This window comes from Corvus cornix, chromosome Z (genome assembly GCF_000738735.6).
Source record: "Corvus cornix cornix isolate S_Up_H32 chromosome Z, ASM73873v5, whole genome shotgun sequence".
In the NCBI taxonomy this organism is placed as follows: domain Eukaryota; kingdom Metazoa; phylum Chordata; class Aves; order Passeriformes; family Corvidae; genus Corvus; species Corvus cornix.
In genome coordinates, this window is record NC_046357.1 from 654,337 (window position 1) to 680,999 (window position 26,663).

Genomic DNA, 26,663 nt, shown 5'->3' on the forward strand with positions numbered 1-26,663 from the left:
CTCGGCTTTGGGAAATTTCCTTTGAAAGGATCCGGCGCTCACATCTGCTTTTCGTACCGCCATTCCTTTGGAGCCAAGAAAAAGGGGCAGCTTAGCCGTGCAAATGTGTGGGGAAAACAATGCTGGGCAGCACCTCTGGCCGGCTGGGTGGGACAAAACCAACTCACAGCTTTCCCGGGAAAATCGGCTGCTTCATAACGAGCTTGGAATTTTCATCTCAGTGCCTTCATGCCTTCCTCAAATCCTCTCAGAAATTCCAGTTTCTCTTTATATTATTAATGCAGCAGCTGTTGCCGTTCAGGCAACTTCCAAAGGACTGGGAAATTCGGGGGGAAAAAAGGGACTTCTTTCAACTTGGGAAGCTTTAGTGTTGCTTTCTGGAGTGTCTGGATGGGGAGCAGGTATCCCCAGATTCCACTGGGATGTGGGATCCTTCCCAAGTCTCCACAGGGGATTTGATCCTTCATCGCTGTGTTCCTGAAATTTCCAAAAGGCTTTCTCCCGGTTCATTTTCCAGACACAAGTCATGGACGGCTCTTCCCTCTCTGGTTGCCTGGATTTCTGTGGGATTTCTGTGGCTCTTCCCGGGTTTGGTTAGGAGGTGGGAAGGGGCTGGGGTGGCAGGCGACACTCGGGTTGTGCTGGTGCCGTGGCTGGGATTCGTTCCCATTCCAGCCAGGTGAGACAGGCAGCGCTGCGTCAGGGTTATCCATCGTTCCTCCTCCTGGAATTGGGGAAAACACCTTGGGATGCAAGTTAGGTGGGATGTGGTATCCATAGGGAACAGAGCTCCGGGCTCTTCCTTGGCATTGGCGAGCCCGGAGAAGGGGAGGATCCAAGGAAACCTCAGAGCCCCTGGCAGGGCCTAAAGGGGCTCCAGGAGAGCTGCAGAGGAACTGGGGACAAGGCATGGAGGGACAGGACACAGGGAATGGCTTCCCAGTGCCAGATGGGATATTGGGAAGGAATTCCTGGCTGGGAGGGTGGGGAGGGACCGGGACAGAATTCCCAGAGCAGCTGTGGCTGCCCCTGGATCCCTGGCAGTGTCCCAGGCCAGGCTGGGATAACCTGGGATAGGGGAAGGTGTCCCTGCCCTGGCAGGGCATGAACAGGATGAGCTTCACCTCCCTCTGAACCCAAACCATTCCATGAACCCCACCAAAGCTGGCATCTGTTGCCAGCCTTTGGGAAAACCTTGGAGCATCACCTCCAGGGCTGAGGTGCCCTGAGCATGGTGTGGCAGCGCTGGTTGTGAAGATGTCAGTGGGAGCGGGGCAGGAATGGGAATGGGAATAGGGAAGGGAAGGAGAAGGAAGGGAAGGAGAGGGAAGGGAAGGGAAGGGAAGGGAAGGGAAGGGAAGGGAAGGGAAGGGAAGGGAAGGGAAGGAAGGGAAGGGAAGGGAAGGGAAGGGAAGGGAAGGGAAGGGAAGGGAAGGGAAGGGAAGGGAAGGGAAGGGAAGGGAAGGGGAGGGAAGGGGAGGGAAGGGGAGGGAAGGAGAGGAGAGGAGAGGAGAGGGAAGGGAAGGAGGGAAGGGAAGGAGAAGGAAGGGAAGGGGAGGAGAGGGAAGGGGAGGAGAGGGAAGGGAAGGAGGGAAGAAGGAAGGGAAGGGAAGGGAAGGGAAGGGAAGAAGGGAAGGAGAGGGAAGGGAAGGAGCAGGGAGCTGCGTGCAGCTGAGGTCCTGCGGGACGGGCTGGCAGCGGGGTCAGCGGTGGCGGGCCGAGTGGCTGTGTGTGACAGACTGTGAAATGGGGCGTTGCTGCGCGGCTGCGCCGCACCTGGGCCCTTCAGCTGTGATTGATTGGCTTGGTCATGTGGAATGGGCCCATCTGCTCCCGCTCCTCGCCTGTTTGTTCCAGCCGCAGCCCCTTCCCGGCGCTGCCGGGCCATCCGCTCGCTCCGGAGCCGGAGCCGCGCTCGGACCCACCGAAAAGCGGCCACGGCCGGGCCGGGGAGCGGCGGCTCCCGCGAGGATTCAGGGCCGGCCGCTCCCGGCTGGCAGGAGCCTCGGCTAGCGACTCTTACTGCGGCGAGGAGTTTTCTTGTACCCGAGCCAATGCTTAATTAAAACCGCTGACATCATGGTGTTATAATTAAGCGTGGCATTAATTAAGCTGGAATAACGATTTTTTTTTTTATTAAGAGCTGCTCCGATTGTGGAAGCGGCAACAAAAAAAAAAAAAATCCCAAATAATTTGAGATGAACCCAGGAGAAATCCGTCCCCGTGCTCCCGCTCCCCGGAGCGGGCTGGGAACGGGAGGAGCGTCGGCCACGGAAAGTTTGGGGGGGATTCGGCGCGAGCCGTCGGGAAATTTGGGGGATTATTTCCCTTTTCCCTGTTTTTTTCCCTTTTCCCCCAAAACTGCTGATCGGCTCCTGGCATTCTGATGGCTAATTATGCATCGGAGAGCTTCGACAGCTGCATTCATCATCATAAAATGTAATAATTAATGACATTCCAACAAAGAAAAATATGCAAATGAGAACTCATTAGCATTTTCATATTCAGCTTTGATAATGCTTTTGCTGACAAGGTTGTAATTAATGAAAATTCATGTCGCAGTCAGGAGATTGGATCGGTTTCATTCCGCTCACAATTCCCAAATGCTTGCATTATGGAAAATCGGCGGCTCTGCCAACTTTTTCAGGGAAGAAAAAAACACACACACACACTAAAAGCACCAGATGCAAATGAAGGGGAGGGAGCCGTTAACTCCTTCCAGCCCTGGCCCCCTCCCAAAAAAAAAAAGCCGGCAAGAAAAACAACCCCGATTTCCATGCACCGGCAGCAGGAATACAGGAATTTCGGGAGAACTTTTTCCCCCTCTCTCAATTCCCTTTGACTCCGAGCGCTGCCGGCCCCTGCTCTCTCCCAGCCTCATCTCGTTCTCTCCCCGGTTGTTTGTGCACCCAAGGGTTCCTCGTGCCCGGACAGATCCCTAGGCCCAGAGAGCAGGATCCCATCCCCGCTGCTCCTGCTGCTTCATCCCGGCATTCCCATCCCTGCCTCTGGCCCTCAGTTTCTGGCAGGGCCTCCAGGAATTCCGCCTCTCCGGACTGGGGCAGCGGCCGGAGCCGTGTCCCGGTGTCCGTGCGTGCCGCAGCCCGGCCGTTCCCCGGGGGAGAGCCCGGAGCGGGAGATGCGTGGGAGCACCGTGGGGAGCTCTCGGTGCCAGCGCAATTCCAGAGGAAAGGCGGATAGCCTGGAATTGCAGTTCCCTGCGCTGGCACTGGCTGTGTGTGTCCGTTCACCCCAGCCTGGGATCCAGGGGGGAGTGGGAAGGTGATGCTGCTCCAGGGATGTGTGTGATCCGCAGCGATTCCACAATTCCCTCTCTTCGCTGCCCACCGGCTCTTCCAGCATCCATTCTTCCCAAACAATTGGATTTTTTAGGGCCTTTCGGTAGCTCACACTTTAGAGCTGGATTTATATTTCGATATAAAAGCATTGATGGGTTGGAATGCTCGGGTTTTATTTTTTGGGATAATTTCCTTTGGGATGGGCAGGATGCCCAGGCAGATGGTGTAATGGCACCTGTAAGCAATCGGAATAGATCCGTTCATCCCGACATTTCTGGGAGCTTTTTAATTCCCTTCTCTGCAGAACAACTGGGATTTGGGCTTCTCCCCCCTCCCCAAATCCATGGGTTTGGGCTCAGCGATAAAAATCTGGGATGTAAAAAGTGTTGAAACGGCATCGACGGAAATGTTGGGATAGTTAACAAAACAAACCGGGAATAAAGGAGGAGGGATACACGGAGGGAAAACCACATTTATTTGTTTGGACCCAAAACTGTTTCATTTTTAAAAATTCCAAATTTGGATCAAAAAGGTGATGAGATAAAAAAAACCAAATTCCCAATTTTCCAAAGAATATGTTGGAATATATCGTGGCTCCTCCTTGGGGAATGGGACTTTGGGAAGCTGGCAAGACATTCCCTACATGCTCCAGTTCATCGTTGTTTGCTCCCAGTGAGGAATTTGGGGCAGGATAAGGGGAGAAATATTTGGATTTTATTCCCAAAAAACCTGGGAATACATTACCAAGCTTAAATAAATATCCAAGAATGTTCTGCTGGTTTTCCGTGGGAAGGAGGGAAGGAAACCGTGGCTTTTCATTTCCTTTCCTTTCCTTTCCTTTCATTGCTGGGGAACGGGAAGCAATGGGATGTGGAACGGAAGCAGGCCCGAGAGCGCTGCGTCAGAAATGAGGGATCGTTTCCAGGGGGAAAAGGGAATTCAAGGGATTCAAGGAATGAATCCAAAATAAGGGAAATAGTGGGAGAATTGCTGCTGGATTTGGTGAAGCCCATTCCCGACTCCATCGTGGCAGACTCTGGGATCGCAGAGCCTCCCTGGGAATTCTCCCTGGCTTTTCCAAAGCCTGGCAAAGTTCAAAACACCACCACCATTGTCTTCTTCTCCTTCTCATTCGGGCTTTTGGGATGAGCCAAATTCTCGCTCGCCTTTCTGGGAGAGGCGCTGGGATCCATCTCCGCGTCCTCCACCAGCCCTGGGGCGTTCCCAGAAGGACCAGGGAGGTGGGAATGGGCCGTGGTGCATCCCAGGAGCAGCAGGCAGAGATTCCCATTCCTTCTCAATATCCCAGCCTTCCAAAACTCCTTCCCAAGTGTGGGGCTGTGGCCAAGCCAGGGACGGCTCCAGGACCCGAACGCTTCCCCAGGGCAGGTTCTCCACCCATCCCTCCTCCCATCCCTCACGTGGATCCAGGGGAATTTTGGGAATTGCCGCACGCCAGGCTTGGAGCCGGATTGTTTCCAGCTCCCTTGGATTTTAGATGGGAAACACGGAACTTTTTAATAAGAAGAATTCCAAGGTTTTGAACTTTCTCCTTTTTCAGCATCTCTTGCTTAAAATCATGGATGAGGGCAAATAAAATTCTTTCCTAGCCCTGTTGTTCTCCTAAGGGCTCAGAAAACGGGGAATTTGGGAATAACGCCCAGGCAGAATTCCTGAGTTTCTGACGAAATGCAGAGGATCAACCCTGGCCTTCACGGCCCCCTGGATCCGGTTTTTATACGGACGTTTGCATTGGGAATCAGATCCCGGAGCAGGATTCCATGGTGGAATCTCCACAGTTTTCACTGGATTTCTCTTTTCCCCTCCATTTCTGCCTCATGGATTGCATCCATTGGATAATCAGGGAAGAGTCAGGGAGAAAATCATGGAGCAGTGAGTTTATTCCAGGAGCCTGTACAAAGCAAACATCCATTTCCGTGTGTTTTCCTTCCTGGCCCGGAGGCTCAGCCATGGAATCTTTTCAGGAGCCATAATCTATTTGGGATGGACCCAGTGAGACAAAAAATCCTTTGGAACGGAATTTCTGGGAGATTTGGGGGGGGAAACACTGAAATCTCAGCTAAAAATGCAAGAAACTTCCATTTGCAACATCCCAAGGAAGGTTTTCCAGGAGGTTTTCCCATGGGAGAGCCAAGGGTGACCGGAGCATCCCAGATGTGGCTTCCCAAGAATAGAGGAGTAACAGTGGAATTGTTTTCCTTCGTGTTTTCCTGCAAGGAATAACAATGGACAAATCCCTTATTTCGGGATATTAAATTCCTCCTGCCGAAATTCCAACTGGAAAAATTCCTTAAGGCAGAAGAGGAATTGTTTAATTAAGCTTTTAATAAATATTTAATAATTCCTTAATAAAGCCACTCCTATTCCTAATAAGGATTTTTTTAAATCCCAATTTCCTGAAATTCAGAAGGAAATCCCTGTTTTGCCTTGGATTTTCATCCCAGAGCATCAGCTGGCCATGCAGACACTGGGTTTTTCCAAGGATCACCTTGGTTCTCCAGGAAACAATTCCCAGTATTCCCCGGAGCCTTCCTGGTCGTGTGGCACATCCCTGGAAGGGGATCCTGGCGCGAGAAATTTGGGGAATTCCTGGCTCTAGGCCCTAAAAATGGTGGGAAATTGCTCCTGAACAGCTTTATGGAAGTCCTTCCATCCTTTTCCATGGAAGAGCTTTTCCACAAGGAATTCTGGCAGCACCAGCTCCTGTTTTCAGCACCAAATCATTGCAGAACCTCATTAGGGACAGCTCATTTGCATATTTTTCCCTTCTAATTGGCCCATTTTTTATCAATGGCAGTCAGGATCCATCTCCATAGGGGTGGGGAATCCGGTATTCCCAGTCCCTGCGGAGCAGGCGTTGGGAAAGCCTCATCAATACCCAGGATTGGATGGATTCAGGCTCCTGGGAATGCCTGGGGCTCCAGCATTGCTTCCATAGGAAGTCATGGATCTGGAAGGTGGAGATCTTTGGGATCAGTAGTGCCATTCTCTTTCCATGTGGGAATTCTCTGGTCAAACCCACGGACACAGAGGTGCTGGGGAGGCTCCATAGGGAAACACCTCCCCATTCCTGTGGAACTCATCCCGAGGGTTCGGGAGTGGGGACTGCGGGTGACACTCCTGTGGAACTCATCCCGAGGGTTCGGGAGTGGGGACTGCGGGTGACATTCCTGTGGAACTCATCCCGAGGGTTCGGGAGTGGGGACTGCGGGTGACACTCCTGTGGAACTCATCCCGCGCCTTTGGGGCCGTTTCCTTCTTTTTCGTCACCTCGCCATTTTCCTTGGTCTCCAAGAGTGGAGCCATGGAATGGTTTGGCTTGGAAGTATCCAAAGGATCATCCAGCTCCCAACCCCATGCCGTGGGAAGGGACACGTTCCGCTGTCCCATGTTGCTCCAAGATCGCTGTTCTCCATGTGAGGAATATCCCAGATTTAGCGCATTTCTGGGCATAAAAACGCCTTGAGCCGGAGTCCGGCGCGACTTCAGTCCCTGATTTTGGGGGGCAGAGGGTTCCCGGGAGGGGCAGGAAGGGGCTGTGGCAGACACGGGCAGCGGGGTCTCCCGTCAGGTCCGTAATTGTGATGCATTTGCCGAGCTCGCCGCCGCAGCGCCGGCCCTGCTCCGGTGCCATATGGTCTCCCATGGAACATTTAACTTGTCAGGGATAATGGATTGTCCTGGAAGCAGATTTTCGCTCGGAGCGTTCGGCTCCTTTCTTGCATCGCGCTCAGAGCTGCGGGCTGCGGGATGAAGGATTGGGATGGAGACGGGCGGAGGAGGCGCGCGCTCCTTTCCCCCGCGGGCAGCGACCTAGATGCCGTGGAATTTTCCCAGGCGTTATCCGCGGCGCTGACCCCGGCCGGCTGCGCGTCAGATCCGCTCACATCGGCCGCGATGAGCACGGGAGGGAGAGGAGAGAGCCTCGGCCTTCCCGCTCCCGCGTGCTTCCCTGCGCGGGCTGGAAGAGGCGCTGGATGCGCCTCCGTGGGCGTCAGGGAATCCTGGAATGCTTTGGGGGGGGAATGGAGCTGAAGGATCATCCACGGCCACCCCCTGCCGTGGCAGGGACACCTCCCGCTGTCCCAGGTTATCCCAGCCTGGCCCGGGACACTACCAGGGATCCAGGGGCAGCCACAGCTGCTCTGGGAATTCCATTCCAGCTCCTCGCGACCCTCCCAGCCAGGAATTCCTTCCCCATATCCCATCCTGATCTCCCCTTTGCCGATTTGAAGCCATTCCCTGTGTCCTGTCCCTCCATGCCTTGTCCCCAGTCCCTCTGCAGCTCTCCTGGAGCCCCTTTAGGCCCTGCCAGGGGCTCAGAGCTCTCCCTGGATCCTCCCCTTCTCCAGGTGAACATTCCCAGCTCTCCCAGCCCGGCTTCAGCCCTGGGAGCATCTCCCTGGCTTCTTGTGGACAGGGCTTGGAGCAGCCTGGGATAGCAGGAGGTGTTCCTGCCTTAAGGTTCCTGCCCTGCCTTAAGGTTCCTTCCAACCCAGACGATTCCAGGATTCCATGGATTTTGCTCCTCGGCATAACATTCCTTCCAGGTGCGATGTATTCACCGAGGAATTGGAATGTTTTGTCCTTGTTCCAGAGGTGTTGGAGAGCGTGTGTGGACTTGGCGTGGGTTCTCAGGCCACAGAGATCCTGGAATATTCGGGAAGTGTCATTTCTCCTGCAGGTGTGCATGCCCTCTGCTGGAACTGCTGATGGGGGATAATAGGGAATTCTGGAGTATTTGGCATTAGCCCCAGAATTCCCGCTGTTTTCCCATCCTCTGGGAACCTTGGAGTTTGTTGTGTCCCCTCAGAAGATCCAAAGGGTCCGAAGTGGGTTTTGTTGAACCCAAAATGAGAACAAAAATCCATGTTTTGAGCTGGGATTTTATGGGATGAGGAATATGTGGGATAAATGGATCTTGGGCAGGAATTACTAACGGAGCCTTTAATCTCCGTGGAAGGGTCGGCTGTGGTTTTCTAGGAATACCTAATGGATGACGCTGGTGCTGCCATCCCTGGTGCCACGGAATCCTGGAATCTGGGAATGCTTTGGTTGGAAGGGACCTGAAGGAGCACCTCATTCCCACCTCCTGCCGTGGGCATGGAATCTTCCATGGGAAAGGTCCCTGCTCCTTCTGTCCCATCCCAGATTCCTCAGAGTGTCGGTCCCTTTGGGAATGGACGTTCCAGGATGTTGTGTCCAGGTGTCCGTTGATCCCAAATCTGCTCCCGTAGGCTCTGGATCTCCTTATCCATGTCCGGCGTGGCTTTGTGTCCTCCCCTTTGGATCCCATGGCTTCGGATCCTTGTCTGCCTCGGTTGGAAGCGATGCTGGTGGAATCCCAGCTTTCCAGCTCCACGATGAAGATGGGAACAGACCCGGAGGGATCACCCCATGGGCTGGTTCCGTTCCAAATCCCGCTCGGAGGCTCGCTTGGGATAGAGCGATATCCATCCAATCCCTGGATATTCCCGCGGGCCGGAGCGCGATTACAGCGCGCTCTTATCTGAGATTTTGTGGGAATCTTGTTCCTTTTTGTGACTTTAATCCTCCCCTATTCACCAGCGCCTCGGATTTCCCTTTGATTCCGTTTTCCAGTGGCCCTTTTCCCTCCCCAGCCCCTTTCCCCATTGTTTTCCAAGAACAGGATGAAGCACAATCCCTTGTTTCATGGGAGGTTTTGCTCCTCTCCCAACAATATTCCAGGTGTTCAGGCTGTTCACTTGTTATCTCCCGGAGCCTGAAATTCCAAAGGACCCGAAAGATGCTCATGGAATCGCTGCAAACGAGGGGTCGTCTCCCAAACTTCTTCCCATCACTGCATCTCCGCGTGGCCTCGGGCCCTGGGAGCATCCCACGGCTCCAAGGAATTTCCCAGCTTCCTCCCCTCGTTAAATATCCATATTCTTCCCTCAGCCTGGGAAGAAACGGGCGTTTTGTTTCCATAAATCCCTAATTTAATTAGGGAAGTTTATTATTCCGCTCGCAATTAGCGCGTGGATTCGATATCCAGCTTATTAATCCCTGGAATGTTACGGATTGTGCCGCTGCCTATGGAGCGGTGACGCACGGGGCAGCTTCCTGGAATCTTTCCCTTTGGATGCCCCGGTTCAGGGGCCGAGTTCTCGGCGGGTGAGGGTGGCGTGGGCAGCGCCGGTGGGTGCCGTCCCTTCCCCAGCTCCACAGGCAGCGCTCCCGGTGCCCCGCGGAGCCTGGCAGGGATACCTGCATGCAGCGTGCATCGGGAAGAGCTCCGGCACCTTTGGGAATTCGCCTTTCCTGGCGAGGCCCCGCTTCCGCCCCACCTTGCCCTGCTTCCCGTGGGCCGAGCTCCGGAGCTTTGTTTTCCGAGGGGCTCCCGGCCTTCGTTCCCTTGGCGTTTGGTGGCACTGCGGGGAGCTGATCCCTGCCTTGCCGTGCCGTCGGAACATCCCTTCCATTCCCATCCCTGTTTCCTGCCTCGACCCTGGCCGCAAGGTCTCGAGCCCGGTTTCCCTTCAGGTTGCCGGGATGAGTGTTTTCCCGAGCTTTGTGCCTGGTTTGTGGATGCGACGGCTCCTTGCCGGCGGCGTGTCCGATTGCGTGGCCCGAAACGGCCCGGATCCCTCCTGGGTTTGTTGTCGGGCCTTGCCGTGGAGCACAAAGCAGCACCAGCTCATTACCACGAGCCCTCCGTTCCCAGGGATGAGCTCCTTTGTGATGGAAAACGCAGAGAAAAACTGGGATTTTGGGGCCACGTCGGCACGGGCAGCGTTTGGGTGGCCGGCGCGGCTCAGGCCCGGCTTGGCTGAGCCCGGCTTAGCTGTAGCAGGAACACCTGGGCTCCGTGGGGCCGCTGCCCAGGGCTGCTTGTCCCCGTGCCAGCTCGGTGCCCGCGGGAGCCGCCCGGGAGCCGCCGGAGTGCTCGGAAGGCGAGCGGAGCACAAAGGGGATGAGCTCCCCGCCAGCTGCTCCTGGTGCCAGGGATCTGCTCCCGCAGTTGGGAGGCAGAAAATTCCCCCTCCTGCTTATTTCCCTTGTTTCCCCTGGTTTTTTTTGTTCCCTCTTTTTCCCCCCCTTTGCCCTCTCCTTTTTTTTTTTTCCTTTCTCTTCTGAAGAACAGAATATTCCAAAGTTCTGCAAAAATACAGGAGCGCTCTGCTGCCTGCTCCGATGGGAAGGTGGACAGGAGATTTTTCATTCCATCTTTCCCAGGAAAACCTCGGGATGTTGTCCGTGGAGAAAGCAGGGACACAAATAAATATTTGATATTTTAAAATAGATTTATTTTCCCCCCACTGAGGTGCTCATATTTGGGAGAAAATCCTCATTTATTTCCATGAGGTTTTCCTTGGATAATTGATAATTCCCTATGAATTTTAGCTGGATCTCTCAGCTGAAACGAGGCATTTTGGGAGCTCCAAGGGAAAAAAAAGCCCTGGTTTTTAATGGATAATCCAGGGAGCCGATCCCGGTGCTGGCAGATTGGGCTTCGGAGCCCTTCCACCTTCCCTTTCCCCTGCAACCCAACTGGAAGAAAATTTGGGATGCAGAGGTCGGGATGGCGGCCGAGTGAAAGGGTTCCTGCTGCTCCAGCCGGGATCACCGGTGTGTGTATTAATTGGGATTTGGGAAGTTCAGCCTCTTCCCTTGCTCGATCCCAAATGTTCTCCAGCTTTGTGCTCCTCGTTCCCGGCTTGGTTTGGGAATTCTCCTTTAATTTGTCCTTAAATTTGTCATTTCTTTTGTCCTTAACGGGGAGCATGTCGGGCTCCTTCCCGTCGGACAATCCTTAATTACCACAAAAACCTGGAATTAAATCATGGATTGAAGCAAAAGGACGGCTGGAAATTGGGAGCTATTAAAATCCCAATTCCTGATCATTTCTGCTGTCCCCAGCCAAGTTTCCCTCGGTCTGAGCAAGCCCCAGACCCAAAGATCGGGCGTGCAGAACTGGAATTAAAATACTCCCGTTGGGTTCGTCCCTTAAAAAAAACGTTTAAATACGAAATCCAAGGAAAAACCGAATTAAAAGAATTGACGGGAATAATTTCCCTTCCTTTCCTCTGCCTCATCCGTCTCCTTCTGCTTCCCAAAAACCGCCAAGGTGCCCTTTCCCCGGGGCAGGGAACGAGCAGGGGAATGGGATCCCTCGCATTTATCCTTTGGAAGTTGCTGAAATTTCCTAATTAATTTTCCCAACTCCTCCATGGCTTCCTCCTGCACGGATTCCTGGCCATTAAATAAAGCATGGAGGGAATATTTGGGGAGGGAGGGGGATTTTTTCCTGCAGGTGTTCGGAGAGCAGGGAGCTGAAATGCCAGGAAAACAGGAGCTGCGCGGAGTTGCTCCTTTGTCTCTCCCGTGATTGGCATTGTGGCCGTTCACTGCAGATCCCGGTATTTCCCCACGCGCTCTTCCCGCTTCCCAAGCTCTCCCTGCCTTCCCCAAAGCCCAGCCGCAGCCTCCAAAGTCATTCCCTGTGCCGGGCAGCTCCGGCCACGGAGCTTTGTTCCCAAAGCCACGGCAAGGGCCGGCGAGGAGCGGCACGTTGGAAACGATCCCTGCCAAGGCTGTCCCTCTTCTTCCCCTCTATTCTCCCCCCTCCTCTTTCCCGGCCTCCCCCAGCGCAATATTCCAGCGGGGACTTTTCCCTCGGAAAAGGCGGCCGTGGCCGCTCCGCGCGGGAAGGGAGCGGAGCGCGGAATGCTTCCCTCCTGCCTCTTCGGAGGAGTTTTAGCCATGGGGCTTGGCACTGCCACCGTTGTCTTTGTGCCAAAAAATATCCGCAGCGGCTGCCGCATTCCCGACCGCTCCGGAGGCTTGGCTCGAAAATTCCGCAGTGGATGCGGCGGGAAGCGGCGGCGCCGGAGCCGCGCTCTCTCCTTGGGGTTTTTTTTTCTCTTTTGAAACCTTCCAGAGAAAAATCTCGAGGAGGGAGAACCTTGAGCTTTGCCTAGCCCTGGGAAATGGCCGGGAATGGCGTTGTTAAGCCGCCGAATCCACGGGAAATGCGGGAAGTCGGGAGAAGCCTTTCTTTGGCAGCACAAATAGGTGCTTAAAGAGCCGCTCCTCGCGGCTGCTCCCACCGATCGCGTCGGGGGCTGGGGATGTGCCCGAGGATGGGAGGCAGGGAAGCAGCATCGAGAACGGAGTTCCTTCGAAATGGGTAATTTAGGGAATGTAGGGAGAAGGTGTCCCCCCCTCCTGAGGTGTGGAGAAGGACGGGGGATGATTTTATCCTTCTGGTGACGGTGACAATCTCTGCGGGGCCGGGGTTTAACCATTCCTTGAGTTTCCCCCAAATTCACGGGGTTCGTTCCCGACGGATTTCTGGGGTGCAGAAATCCGAGGAAAAACTCCCTCGGGAGCTCAGGAGCCACGGGCTCGGTGGGAAAAGTGGATGCTGGAGATGCAATCTTTTCCAAGGAGCATAATCCTAAAAAAAAAAAAGTCAATCTCCCGCTGGCTGCGGAGCCGCTTTGGTACCTCACAGACTTCGACAGAGTCCTGGCCGAGTGCCCATTGATGTCATGGAAACACTCAAATTACTGGGAATGATTCATGTCTCCGCTGTTCCCGATTCCTCCCCCACACAAATAGGAGTGGATCTGATCCCTGACAACTTGTAATTTGCAGGGGGTTTATTTTTGTATCGGGATAAATATTTTTTCACAACTGAAATTAAGCCGAGCCTGAGCCGATGGCAAAGGAGCTTCCGGAGCGCGGGCGGGAGCGCGGGGCTGCTCGGAGCGCCCCGGCTGCCGGCTCCGACCCGCTTCCCTCGTCCCTGCTTTTCCTGGGGGAGCCGCTTCCCCCCAGCTTCCCCCCAGCTTCCCTCCTCCTCCTTCCTGGCCCTCTCGGGGTGCTGGGAGGTGGCACATGCCCTTCCAGGCGTGTTCTCTTGCCCGTCGATTCCCAGCTGAAATTGCCTCGTGGTGTCAGTCTGGAATTGTTTCCAGTGTTCCCAGGCTGAGGGCGATCCATGGGTTTGGGATCACCGGATCCAAGCGCTTCCCAAAGTTCCTGCCGTGCCCCGTGAATTGCAAATCTATCTTGGAAGTTCATGTGCGAAACAATGGGGAGACAAAAGCTCCAGGGGCTCCAGTTGGGATGAGGAGAAGGAATTTGCGATTCCCAAGCACTGGGAACAAACCAACTGTGTCACTCCAACCTGGGAGATGGATGTTCCAATTGTGGAATGTGGGATGTGGGCACTTTTTGGGAACGATTAACCGAACTGCGGCCTCCTTTGTCTGACGAGCCGCCTCGCTGTGGCTCCTGCCTGGCACTGGCATGGGACTGGGAATACTGAGCTGGGTGTGGAGCGGCCCTGGCATCGCCAGGGAGCTCGGGCAGCAGCTGCTCCCTCTTGCTGGTGCTGCCGAGCGCCTTTTGTGCCGCGGCCTGTCGGAAAGCCGGGAATTTTCGGAGGGATTTCTGCCGTGCCTCCCCCCCTCTTGCCGAGCTTCTCCTCTCCAGAAGGGTGGTCTTTCCCTGGCAATATGTTTGGGATCAGCCCTCTTGACTGCTCTTTGTCTGGGAGCACGTGGGGCGGTGCTGCTCAGCCATGACTTAATGCTCGGCACAAACCTCCTCTTCCCTCCTTCGCTTCACCCATTCAGTCCCAAAAATCCCCTTTCTTCCCTCTGCAACGACAGCACGGCCGCTGCCAGCGGCCAGGCTCTGCCATGGGAGCCTCACGAGCTTCCTGGGAAAGCTGAGAGGGACGAAACCAGGCCTGAGATCCCCGGTCAGCTCCCGGCCTCGGTGGCAAATTCCCCGTTCCCAATCTGGGTCTCCTTCCCAGGTGTCAGTTGCTCAGCTCTTCCCGGGAGAGAGCAGGGAAGCACATTCCCAGCAGCTCCTGGGTGAGGCTGGAAGCTGGGACATGGAGGGTGCAGCTCCCACCTTCACCCAGCCCCTGGAATTCCATGGAATGCCACTTCCAGGAAGCACAGCCAGGATGAGGGCGTTATTTCCAGGGAAATCGCTAACCCCTTTCTGTGCCTCCCTGCATCCCAGGGTCAGCCGGGCCCGGTTTATCCATGGAGCCGGCCTTGGGAACGAGGGATGACCAGCAGATAAAAAGCTTGGAAAAGCTCTGTATCCGTGATCCATGCATTTATCTGCCCTTTTCCTTCATTCCCAGGTAAAACAGAACGAGGCTCGTACTCCTCATATGGCCGAGATTCCAACTTGCAGGGCTGCCACCAGGTAAGTGCCAATCCCGCGGAAACGGCCTCTTCCCGAGCTTTTCCTGCCGGGATGCAGCTCCTAGGGCTGACCTCAGCGCCGCTGGGAGCTGCTGCCCTTTGCGTCCGGCGCGGCATTCCCGCAATCCCGACTGCCGTGGGAAGAGTGAGCCCTGAGCGCGGGATGGCGGCGCCCGAGACCCGGCTTTTCCCGGGATGTGCGGGATGGGCTCGGGGTTGCAGCGAGGGGTGGGAATGGCTGTGGAAATGTGATTTGTTGTCCCTTTTTGTTTGGGAATTGTTGTTGGCGGGAAGTCAAGGCCAGCAGGCTAACGGCGAAGCCTTCCCGAGGGAAGCGCGCCGGAGCTCGGAGAAGGGGAGGACTTGAATGAAAGAATAAAATGCCAGCGGAATACAAAGGTGGAGCGCTTGTGCCTCTGCCTCCCCGCACTCGGAATTTGCATCTTGGGAAGTCTCCGGAGAAATCCCGAGCCTAAAAACGCCATCCATGGCCAAATTCCGTGCTTTGTTCGCAGACAATTGAGTTTTTAGAGAGACACTTTCCTCGCTCGTTCCAGGAGCGGCATTAATCACGGCCCTTCGTTCCTTCTGCTCCTCCCTTCCCGTGCCCGTGCTTCGGAAAACTGTCCCGGCAATGGGATCGGTTCCTAACATTCCCAGCTCTCCAGGCGTCGCACGTGCCAGGAATGATCCCAAGGCAGAGGCGGGACACAGAGCATTTCCCTGTGGGAAAGGGAAGCGCTCCGTCCCGGCTGTTTTTCGGGAATGTGGGGATGGACGCCATGCCGGTGCGGTGCGGGGATTTGGAACGTTCCGTGGGGAACGAGGTGGGAATGGGAGGAATTGGGGAGGTCCTGGTGGAAGCAGGAGTGCGGCCCTTCCCACCGGAATGGCACGGAGTCGGAATCGCCGGAATTGTTCCCAGAAGGGGTGGATGTGGCCCCTGGGGACGCGGGCAGCGGGGCTGGGGTGGGCTCAGAGGGCCCTTCCAAGAGGAGCCATGCCGGATTCCAGCGGTGCTGGGTCCTGAGGCGTGCTCGCACGCCCTGTGGAAAAGCCGGAAGGAAGGATGGGAACTGCTCCCTGCCAAGGGGAGGCCATTTCCAGGTCATGTTCTTCCCAGCCTTGGAATTCTGGAGGAGTCATGGAATCACTTGGAAGGGGCAGGGCCACTTCCCTTTATCCCAGGTTACTCCAAGCCCAGCCTGGAACATTCCAGGGATGGAGTAAACGCTGGGAGCAGCACCAGGACAAAAACCCATTTCTTTGGGAGTTATCCCGTTCCCTGCCCGTTATCCCAGGAACCCTTCCCACACTCCGGAAGGCGCGAGTGCCGCTCCATCCCTTCCCTTCCCTTCCCTCCCAACAGCTGCTGATGGATGGTGGGATCCAGGCAGCAATTCCCGGGAGTCTCCCGCTCATAATCGAGCCACATCTGCCATGGCGGCGCTGCAGGAAAACAGGCCTTTCTTGGAATTCTACCTGGCCAGGAAAATTCCAGCGGCTCTTCCCGCAGCGCTGCCGTTCCCGAGGATGGGGACGCGGGATTCATTCCATTCTCGGGTTGGGAATTCCCTGGGAACTTTCCTTTCGTCCAGTAACTCTGCAAAATTCCTGTAAGGATCGTCATTCCTGCTGCCTTCTCGTGCAAAAGGGACCCAAAGGCGTGGAATAATGGGATTTAGGTGCCTTCGGAGTCCGTCCCAAAGTGGGGTCAGGTGGGGCTTTGGAGCAGCTTGGGATAGGGGAAGGGATATGGGATGAGATGATCATTAACATCCTTTCCCACCTGAGCCGTTCCCTGACGGATTTGTCCGTACAGGAATTGTGGGACGGTGTTGTTAGGATTTAAACACTTCTTAAACCTCAGGGACGGGGCAGCCACAGCTTCCCCAGCCATCCAGTGCCAGCCAGGAATTCCTTCCCAGTATTCCCAGTGCTGGAGCTGCCCTTGGCCATCGCTCTGGCCTGGCATCACCACGGAGCTCCGGGAGGTTTTCCTTGGGAGGAGCCGCTCCAGCCGTGCTCCGATGGTTCCATGATTTATCCCGGTGCTTCCTGGCTCCAAAAACAAAGGAGCAGTTCCTTTGGACAAGGAGAGATTGCAGGGAATGGACGAGGATGTGAATCCCCCGGCTATTCCTGCCGGGAATAATAAAAACCGGGACTAAGTTCTGGGCTGAGCCCGCCTAAAACAAGAACCCTTCTGGTGGCACACGTGACAGGGAGGGATGGAGAGGTGGGAACATCCCAAAGGATTTGGGGTGGAAGGGATTTAAGGATCATCCAGTTCCATGCCGTGCCATGGCAGGGACACCTTCCCCGCTGTCCCAGGTTATCCCAGCCTGGCCTGGGACACTGCCAGGGATCCAGGGGCAGCCACAGCTGCTCTGGGAATTCTGTCCCAGCCCCTCCCCACCCTCCCAGCCAGGAATTCCTTCCCCATATCCCCTCTGGCACTGGGAAGCCATTCCCTGTGTCCCATCCCTCCGTGCAGTGCCTCTGCAGCTCTCCTGAAGCCCCTTCAGGCCCTGCCAGGGGCTCTGAGCTCCCCTGGGATCCTTCCTTTTCCTTCCCATCGGGACGGAATTCCTGGCTGGGAGTGGTGGGCAGAGCTCTGAGGATCCCTGGGAGCGTTTCAGGCCGGGCTGGAACATCCCCCAGGACCGGGGCCGTTGGTGGTGCCCTGAGCAGTGCCCCGCTGGCTCCCGCTCCCGCTCCGGCAGCCTTGGGAAGCCTGGGGAAGTGCGAATTGGCCCCGAGCGCCGCCCGTTCCCTTCCCGGCGTGCGCGTCCACCTCAAATCAATCACTCGTGGGAGTTGATTCCGCGCTGACCAGTCTTGGACGCGCTTCCCGAAATGATTGATTCCCAGCCCAGCTTTGGAAAACTTGTGAGAAGCTCCATGTGGAGCCGGAGCGGGCGCCCGCTCTGCTGTCCTGGCAGCACCGGGAATTGGGCAGCGGCTCTTCCCCGCATCCCGGAGCGCATATGGAGCCCTCTGCTCCCTGCCACGCTGTAGGGGCGTGTGGCGCCTGCTGGTATCCCGGAGATCCGATGGCACGGATGCCTCGGGAGCAGGGCTTGGGACAGGGCTGGAGGGACAGCAGCGGGCTGGGAGAGGGGATTTGGGTGGGATGTTCCCGGAATTCCTGGCTCTGAGGGTGCGCAGGCACCGCTTTTCCAGGGCGGCCGTGGATAACCCGGGATAGGGGAGGGAGTCCTTGCCCGTGGGAGGGGATGATCCTTAAGGGCCCTCCAAGCCCAGCATTCCATGATTCCCTGATTTCCGGCCGAGTTGCTGCTGCTGGGATCGGGCCTCCTCCCGGAAGCATCCCATATTTTCTCTGTGGCAGCTGGAAAAGCTCAGCTTTCCCTCTTCCCATATCCATGGATTTGAACTCGTTTGTTGTCCCGTCTCAGGCTCCAGGTGATCCCAGCTTTGTGGTTTTCCCCGGAATTACCGCGGCTTTGCACTTTATCCGCTGCCTCGGGATTCAGCGCTTCCCCTGTGGAGCTGTGCGGGAAGAGCTTGGGAAGAGCAGCCCAGGGAACTCCAAAGGGAGGCACAAAAAGGCAGTTCCCGTTGGGAATACCGCCAGTGGCCTTCGTTGGGATGGAACATTCCCTCAAAACTGAACGGGACTTGGGAACGGCAGCCACAGGTCGGCTCTTCCAGCTGCTCAAGCTGGAGTTTTCCAGAGGCCTTTGGGAAAGGCTCTTTGTCTTCCCAGATGAGGAACGGGAAAAGGACGAACAGAAATCCTTGGAGCGTTTTGGCCTGGAAGTGCCTTTGGTCTCTCCGAAGTCCTAATGGCGGAATTCCCGGAAAGCGGCGTCACCTCCGCCGAGCTTTCCCTGTGTTTGCCCATTCCACCAACTCCATCCCTAAAATCAGGAATTGCGCCAGGAAGTCCCTTTTTAGGATGGAGCCGTGGCAGGATATTCCAGCCCGGAGCCAGCTGGATCTGGGATTTTTGTTGTGAGGCCCTTGGAGCCGAAGTTTTCCGCCGGAAAACTCGGAACTCCTTCAGGGAGCAGGGCTCTTTTCCCGGGATTTGTGGGAATAATTTGCCAGGGAAGCAAGTCCTGGGTGGAGCATCCTTAGCTCACCTTGAAGTGCCAAATCCAACAGGGTTCTGGTGGATTTTTCCAGGAGAAATATTCCCAAAATACTCCTTTCTGCCTGTCCTTAGTCCTCCCTCTGTCCCATCCTGGTACCGGCTTGGAAAAGGCTGAAAAATTGGGAATATGGGAATTTCCAGATGTTCAGAACCTCAGCCTGGCCTGGGAATATCCCTGTGGAGAACAGGGATACCAGGATATCCCATAATTCCTCATCCTGACAAAAATCGGGATGAGTTTTTTTCTCCATCCATTCCAATCCATGTTTTCCCCCATCATTCCATGGCTTCTCCGGGATTTGGGAGTGCATTCATTCATGCAGGAGGTGAACAATGATGGGATATTCCTTGGTTTTCCGTGGGAAAGACTGGAATGCAAGGATCGAGGGCTGAGCTCCGGAGGCAGGGAATAAATCCCCAAATGGTTTGTCCTGGAACGGAGCAAACAGAACAAAGGGCGTCAAGTTGGTCTCTTTTCCTCCATGGAGCCCTTCCCAAAAATGCCAATTCCAGGGGAAAATTGGATCTCAGGGGGAAAATTGCATTTTCCCTCCGCAGCTCCCGATTTTCCGCAGTGATTTTAGCAGCTGGGGCTGGATGGGCAGGGAAACCACGTGGAAAATAGGGAAGGGTTGGAATTTCCACGGGGGATCAGGGACAATACTGGGTGGAAATGCCACGGGAGATTTTGAGAGAGAGCTGCCACGTTCCCAAAAATCCCAAGGATTGGTAGGAATCCCCATATTGGGAAGAGCTGGAGATTCGGGATGAGAATTGAAAAGCAGAGGATTGGAATCCCAGAAGGAAATATCCAAGGAATGGTTCAGCCCTGGATCTGCCATGATTTAAGTGGGAAAATTCAGGAATTGAGGAGCAGTTGGGATGAGGAGGGGAAATCCCGGATCCGGAAGGAGAGAAGGAGACGTGGGAAAAGGGCTGGGAAATAAAATTCCCTCTCGTTCGTTCGGGGCTTTATTCCACCCGGAATGAAGATGATGGTGATGATCAGAACGGGGGCTTAGCTGCCATTCCGCCCAATTCCCGTTGCCTTGGTCGGGAATTTGCTCGGGAAAAGCGGGAGAGCCACGCAGGCTGGGAGCAGCTTGGCACTGGGAGCCGCTCTGCTCATTCAGGTGGGCACCTGGCCGGGCACGGAGCGCCCGCATCCCGGCCTGCCGGTTTTCCTGGGAAAAGCCCTCATTAAGGGCGCCGGGAGAGCGGGAGCAGCCGGCTCGGTGGGAACGGCAGGATGGCCGCATCCCAACCCGCATTCCCGGCTGGAGCGGGGGAACAAAGCAGGGCAGGGAAAGCCGGAGCGTCCGACCGGGAATAATCCCGGGAAGGAGCTTTGATCCCGCAGAATGGCAGGAATTTTAATTGAGCGGCGGCTTGGGAAAGAGCGGGATGTGCCGGCTAAAGGGCGGCAGCAGCTCCCAGGATGTGACAAACAAACGCGGGATAATCCGTGGGGAATGCCCTTCCAAAGGGAATGGTTGCCAACGGGTCTGTGTGGGACGGGAGACGGGGAAAGGCCGGGAGCTCCTGCTCCCTCCGGAGCGCGGCTTCTCCGGGAGAAGGGAATCCCAGGGACGCTCCGAGCCCAAAGCCCTGGCAATCCTTCGGGAAAGCGGCTTCATCCCTTCCCAGCTCATCCCGCTTTCCTCCCGCCTGGCTTCGGGACCGGATCAACGCCCCAAAAAAATCCGGCAGGGAAAAGAGAATTCCCTGTTCCCCGAGGGATTTTTCCCTGGTCCGTGCCTTTGGATTTCGGGTTGCAGGCCCTTGAATGGGGCTTGATTTTAGCAGGGCAGTGCAGCACTTCCGTGGCACCTGTTCCCAGAACAAAGGGAGGGAGAATATCCCGCGTTTTGTGCGGAGCCTCCTCCATCCCAGGCGGGCGCGGAAGTGAGCTCCACATAATTTTCCTCTAAACAGCGAAAGCCGAGCTCTGCGGCAGGAACGGCATTTGGCTTTTCCAGGAGGGATAATTTCATTCCCATCTGGATGGGTTTTGTGCATCTTCTCCCTCTCCAGCTCTAATTCTTTGTCTCGTTATTCCCGCTTTGGAGGCAGGAAAACGGGAAGGATGTGGGAACACGCCTAAACATCCAAAATGTTGGCGTTCCTGGAAATTCCAGCGGCCTGGCTCCGTGAGGAAAACCCTGGGATTTCAGGCTTTTGTTGTAGTGCTGGTGTTTGGAATTTTGGGAATTGTTTTGAGCTCCAATCCTGAACTGGTTTTATCTCTGCGGACAAAGGCCCTTGGACACCTCCTCCTTTTCCTGAGGAATGCGAGCTCTGATCCCGACTAATTCCCGACGCTCCGGAGCTGGGAGCGGGGAGCCTTTGGGAAGGTTTCCCCTGTCCTTGGAACCGAGTGGGAATAGGAAGGAGTTGGGATAAGTGCGGATTTATTTGTATCCCAGTTTTCCTCCCCGGCTGCGGAATTCCCATTCCAGCGGGAAGATGCAACGGGCGGCCCAGGCCTCTCCCAAAATAACCCCTTGACCTTGATCCGTGCGTTCCTGCGGTGAGCGGAATGGGGGATTTTCCTTTGCCGTGGAAAGCTCCGCAGCTTTTTCCAGAGGAAAAAGTTGGGATGAGGAAGCCGAGGCTCCGGAGGGCGTGCGGCCGCTTTCCTTCCCTCTCCTCTCCTCTCGGAGACTCGGGAAGCGCCGGGCTCGGGCTGATTCCAGAGGAGCCGCGTTTCGGGATGCATCCCAAGGCTCCCAGCCTTCCCGACATATGGAAGGGCCCGGCCCAGATCCGGCACCTCTGGCTCTAGGCTGCAGCCCAGGCGTGAGACGAACGCGTGGCTGCAGAGAATTCCCGAGCCCAATGCTGCTCCCTTCCCTGGAATTCCCTCCGTCTGCGGGGAATATTCGCGCCGCACCGACAGCCCTGCCAGCCATTCCCGAAAATCCGCTTTGGTTCCAGGCAATAGTCACAGTAAACCGGGATTTATTGTGGAACGATCCAGAGCATTCCCTAAATCCCACTGGTTTCCCAATAGTCACAGGAAGCCAAGATTCCTGCTGAAGTGATCCCGAACACTCCCTAAATTCCTGCTCTTTTTGGAGAATCATGACAATATTCCCTTGGGAATATTCCCCAAAATCCCATTGATTCCCAAGGATATTCACAGGAAACCTTGGGAAATATTCCCTTGTGAAATGCTCCAAAATATTCCCTAAAATTCCAAATATTCCCTAAAATCCCATTGATTCCCAAGGATATTCACAGGAAAACCTGGGAAATATTCCCTAAAATCCCATTGATTCCCAAGGATATTCGCAGGAAGCCCTGGGAGATACTCCCTTGTGGAAATGCTCCAAAATATTCCCTAAAATCCCAAATATTCCCTAAAATCCCATTGCTTTCTGAGCATATTCACAGGAAACCTTGGGAAATATTCCCTTGTGGAAATGCTCCAAAATATTCCCTAAAATCCCACTGATTTCCAAGGATGTTCCACTCTTAGCTGGGAAATGCTCCCAGACATTCCCTAAAATTCAGTTCTCCGGGACATTCCCAACATCCCTGGCAGTTCTGGCCTCTCTTCCTTCCTCATTCCCAATTTTCCTGCAGTATCCCATCGATTCATTCCCAAGCTTTTCCGCCGCTGCAGGTGTTGGATATCGTCCGTGAAAGCACAGATATCGGGAAAACGGCACCTGGGGGATTGTGGGAGCGGGATGGGAGGATGGAGAGGGTGTGGGATGAGGGGTGTGGGATGAGATGTGGGATGAGGGGTGTGGGATGAGTGCTCGGGCTTGGGCACCAGGAGCTGTTCCACGGGCAGGGTTTGTGGCCATTGGAGCGCCCATCCCGAGCGCTGGGGATGGATCCCGGCTCGGTGTCCAGGGATGGATCCCAGCTCGGTGTCCAGGGATGGATCCCGGCTCTGCCCAGGGATGGATCCCGGCTCTGCCCAGGGATGGATCCCTGCTCGCTGTCCAGCGATGGATCCCGGCTCTGCTCAGGGATGGATCCCAGCTCAGTGCCCAGGGATGGATCCCAGCTCGGTGTCCAGGGATGGATCCCGGCTCTGCTCAGGGATGGATCCCTGCTCAGTGCCCAGGGATGGATCCCAGCTCGGTGCCCAGGGATGGATCCCTGCTCAGTGCCCAGGGATGGATCCCGGCTCTGCTCAGGGATGGATCCTGGCTCAGTGCCCAGGGATGGATCCCAGCTCGGTGCCCAGGGATGGATCCTGGCTCAGTGCCCAGGGATGGATCCCGGCTCAGTGCCCAGGGATGGATCCCGGCTCGGTGTCCAGGGATGGATCCTGGCTCAGTGCCCAGGGATGGATCCCAGCTCGGTGTCCAGGGATGGATCCCGGCTCTGCTCAGGGATGGATCCCAGCTCAGTGCCCAGGGATGGATCCCAGCTCGGTGTCCAGGGATGGATCCCGGCTCAGTGCCCAGGGATGGATCCCGGCTCAGTGTCCAGGGATGGATCCCGGCTCGTGCCCAGGGATGGATCCCGGCTCAGTGCCCAGGGATGGATCCCGGCTCAGTGTCCAGGGATGGATCCCTGCTCGCTCCCCACGGCCTCGGGAGCGTTTTGCAATGCCGCCGGCTGGCGAGCAGCCATCCATCCATCCATCCATCCATCCGTCCATCCCGAGACGCTTTTCCCCGCGGGGAGCGCCGGAGTCGGGAATTTCGCAGCCCGCGCTGTGCCGGGCCGCTCGGGAAGGCGCCGGAGCGGCCCCGCTTCCCACGAGGAATTCTTTGGGCGCCGCGCGTTCCCAGTGCGCAGCGGGTTAAGCCGGGAACGGGGGCACAGCCATAATTGGCCTATTTAGGGCTCATTTGCATGTGAATGGGGCGGCAGCGAAGCAGCACTAAGGCTGTTGTGAGTGACACGGTGATTAGAATTTCGATTAGGGAAAACACATTCCCTCCTTTCCGAGGCCGCTAATTGCTCCGCTCGCCGAAAGTTGATTGCGAGGCGGCCCCGGAAAGTTGGGAATTCGGGGGGCAGCGCGCTGCGCCCGGGCTGCTGCGGGAAGTCGGGGCCGCGCCGGCCGCGGGTCGGTGCCGCGCCCCCGGAGCGCACCCGGAGCGCACCCGGAGCGCACCCGGAGCGCACCCGGAGCCCGCGGAGCGCACCCGGAGCCCACCCGGAGCCCACCCGGAGCCCGCGGAGCGCACCCGGAGCGCACCCGGAGCCCGCGGAGCCCACCCGGAGCTCCCGGAGCCGCGCTCTCCGCAGCCGCGCTCTCCGCCCTTCCCCGTCCGCGCCTGGCGTTCGTGCCGCGCTCCCTGCGGCTCCTCCGCCGCTGCCCGCGGATCCCACGGGCGGCCCCGGCGTTAGGGACGGCCCGGGCGGGCCCGGCTCGGCCGCAGCTCGGGGCCGGCCGGAGCGCTTTGGGTGCTGGGTGTCGTTTTTGGGTGGCTCCGGTGTGCCTGATCCGGCTCCGCGGCTTTTCTCCCCGGCCTCCGGGAGCTCGGTGGCTGTGACTCCGTGCGGTCCGTGTGCTGTAGGTCGGGTTTGCCATCCCCGGTACCCTGTGGGCGTTGAGCACGGGCTGGACTCCGTGCGTTCCATGTGCCGTGCTTTGGAATTGGATATTGCATTCCTTGGATTGACTAAATAGGTGATGTGTTCGATCCTTCTTACCTGTGTAACACATCCTAGGTATTTAATACACTGCAGGTATTTAACGCATTCTATTTCATATATATATAAAATACATTATAGGTGTTTAATGCATCCTATTTAATATATATAATACATTATAGGCGTTTAGTACGTTCTATTTAATATATATATAAAATACATTCTAGGTGTTTAATACCTTCTATTTAATATATATAATACATTCTAGGTGTTTAATACCTTCTATTTAATACATATATGATACATTATAGGTGTTTAATACCTTCTATTTAATATATATACATTCTATTTAATATATAATACATTACAGGTGTTTAATGCACTCTGTTTAATATATATATATAACACATTATAGGTGTTTAAGACCTTCTATTTAATCTATATATAATACATTATAGGTGTTTAATACATTCTATTGAATATATATAACACATTATAGGTGTTTAATACATTCTATTTAATATATATACATTCTATTTAATACATAATGTATAATACATTATAGGTGTTTAAGACCTTCTATTTAATATATATACATTCTATTTAATATATAATATATAATACATTATAGGCATTTAATACCTTCTATTTAATATATATAATACATTATAGGTGTTTAAGACATTCTATTTAATAGATATATAATACATGATAGGTGTTTAATACATTCTATTTAATATATATACCTTCTATTTAATATATAATACATAATACATGATAGGTGTTTAATACATTCTATTTAATATATATATAATACATTATAGGTGTTTAATACATTCTATTTAATATATATATAAAATACATTATAGGTGTTTAATGCATTCTATTTAATATATATAATACATTATAGGTGTTTAACACATTCTATTTAATATATATACATTCTGTATAATATATAATATATAATGCATAATAGGCATTTAATACCTTCTATTTAATATATAATACATGATAGGTGTTTAATACATTCTATTTAATATATATACATTCTATTTAATATATAATACATAATACATGATCGGTGCTTAAGACCTTCTGTTTAATATATAACATGTAACACACGATCAGTATTGAACACATTGTATGTTTAATACATTGTATGTGTTACACATTGTGTATTAATGCCCCATCTGTGAGTACATTATACATAAAATACATTCTGTGTAATACATTATCTATATCATGCACCATGGATATTTCATACGTTGTACATGAATCCATTCTAGATATTTTAATACATTCTGTACATGGAAAAGATTCTATTTAGCACATTAGGTATGATACATTATCTATTTAAGACGTTGTAGATATAATACCTTACATAGTAGTACATTGTAGATATTTAATACATTGTATATTAAATACATGATAGATAATCAATACATTCCAGGTAATGCACTGTATATCTAATACATTAGAATATTTAATACATTTTATATTAATATATTATATATAATACACCAGTAATACACTATCTATAAGACATGCTATTGAACACATTTGATATTTAATCCATTCTAGATATCTAATACATTATCTCTAATACATTATATATAGGCCATTATCTATTTAATACATTGCATATAAAATACATGAATACATGATCTATTTAATACATTATGTATAAAATTCCCTATTTAATACATTGTCTATAATACCTTATCCATAGTCCCGTATGCATTTAATACATTATCTGTAGGATACACTACTTAATACATTATCCATAATACATTATCTCTAACACAATATCTGTTTAACACATTACAAGTAAAATGCATTAACACATTACCTACTTAATACATTGTCTATATGATACACTATTTAACACACTAATACATTATATTTCATACATTAGATATTTAATACTTCGGAGGTATCTAATATATTATCTGTAATGCATTATCCACAGTACAGTATGCATTTAATACATTACATGATGCACTGTTTCATATATTAACACATTACCTATTTAATACATTATCTATATGATACACTATTTCATACATTATCTCTAATACATTATACATAGAACAGTATGCATTTAATACATTATCTATATGATACACTATTTCATACATTATCTCTAACACATTATTTAATACATTATAGATACCTAATACATTATCCATAACACCTTACCCACAGTACAGTATGCAGCTGATACATTATCTATGATACACTAATACCGTATCTCTAATACCTTATCTATAACACCTTACCCACAGTACAGTATGCATCTAATACATTATCTATATGATACACTATCTAATACATTATCTATAATACCTTATCTGTAACACCTTATCCGTAGTACAGTATGCAGCTGATACATTATCTATATGATGCACTAATACCTTATCTCTAACACCTTATCTGTAACACCCTATACCCAGT

The 26,663-nt window shown here is 53.3% G+C and overlaps 1 protein-coding gene across 9 annotated transcripts in view; it reads left to right on the forward strand.

Annotated features, from left to right (window-relative positions):
* TCF4 (transcription factor 4) overlaps positions 1 to 26,663 on the forward strand; it is an 80,177-nt gene that overhangs the window by 50,706 nt on the left and 2,808 nt on the right. For all 9 annotated transcript variants that reach the window (XM_039567222.1, XM_039567223.1, XM_039567224.1 and 6 more), the window contains one exon: positions 14,455 to 14,519. In XM_039567222.1, coding sequence (XP_039423156.1) covers positions 14,455 to 14,519 — 65 coding nt within the window. The remainder of the gene's footprint in view (positions 1 to 14,454; positions 14,520 to 26,663) is intronic.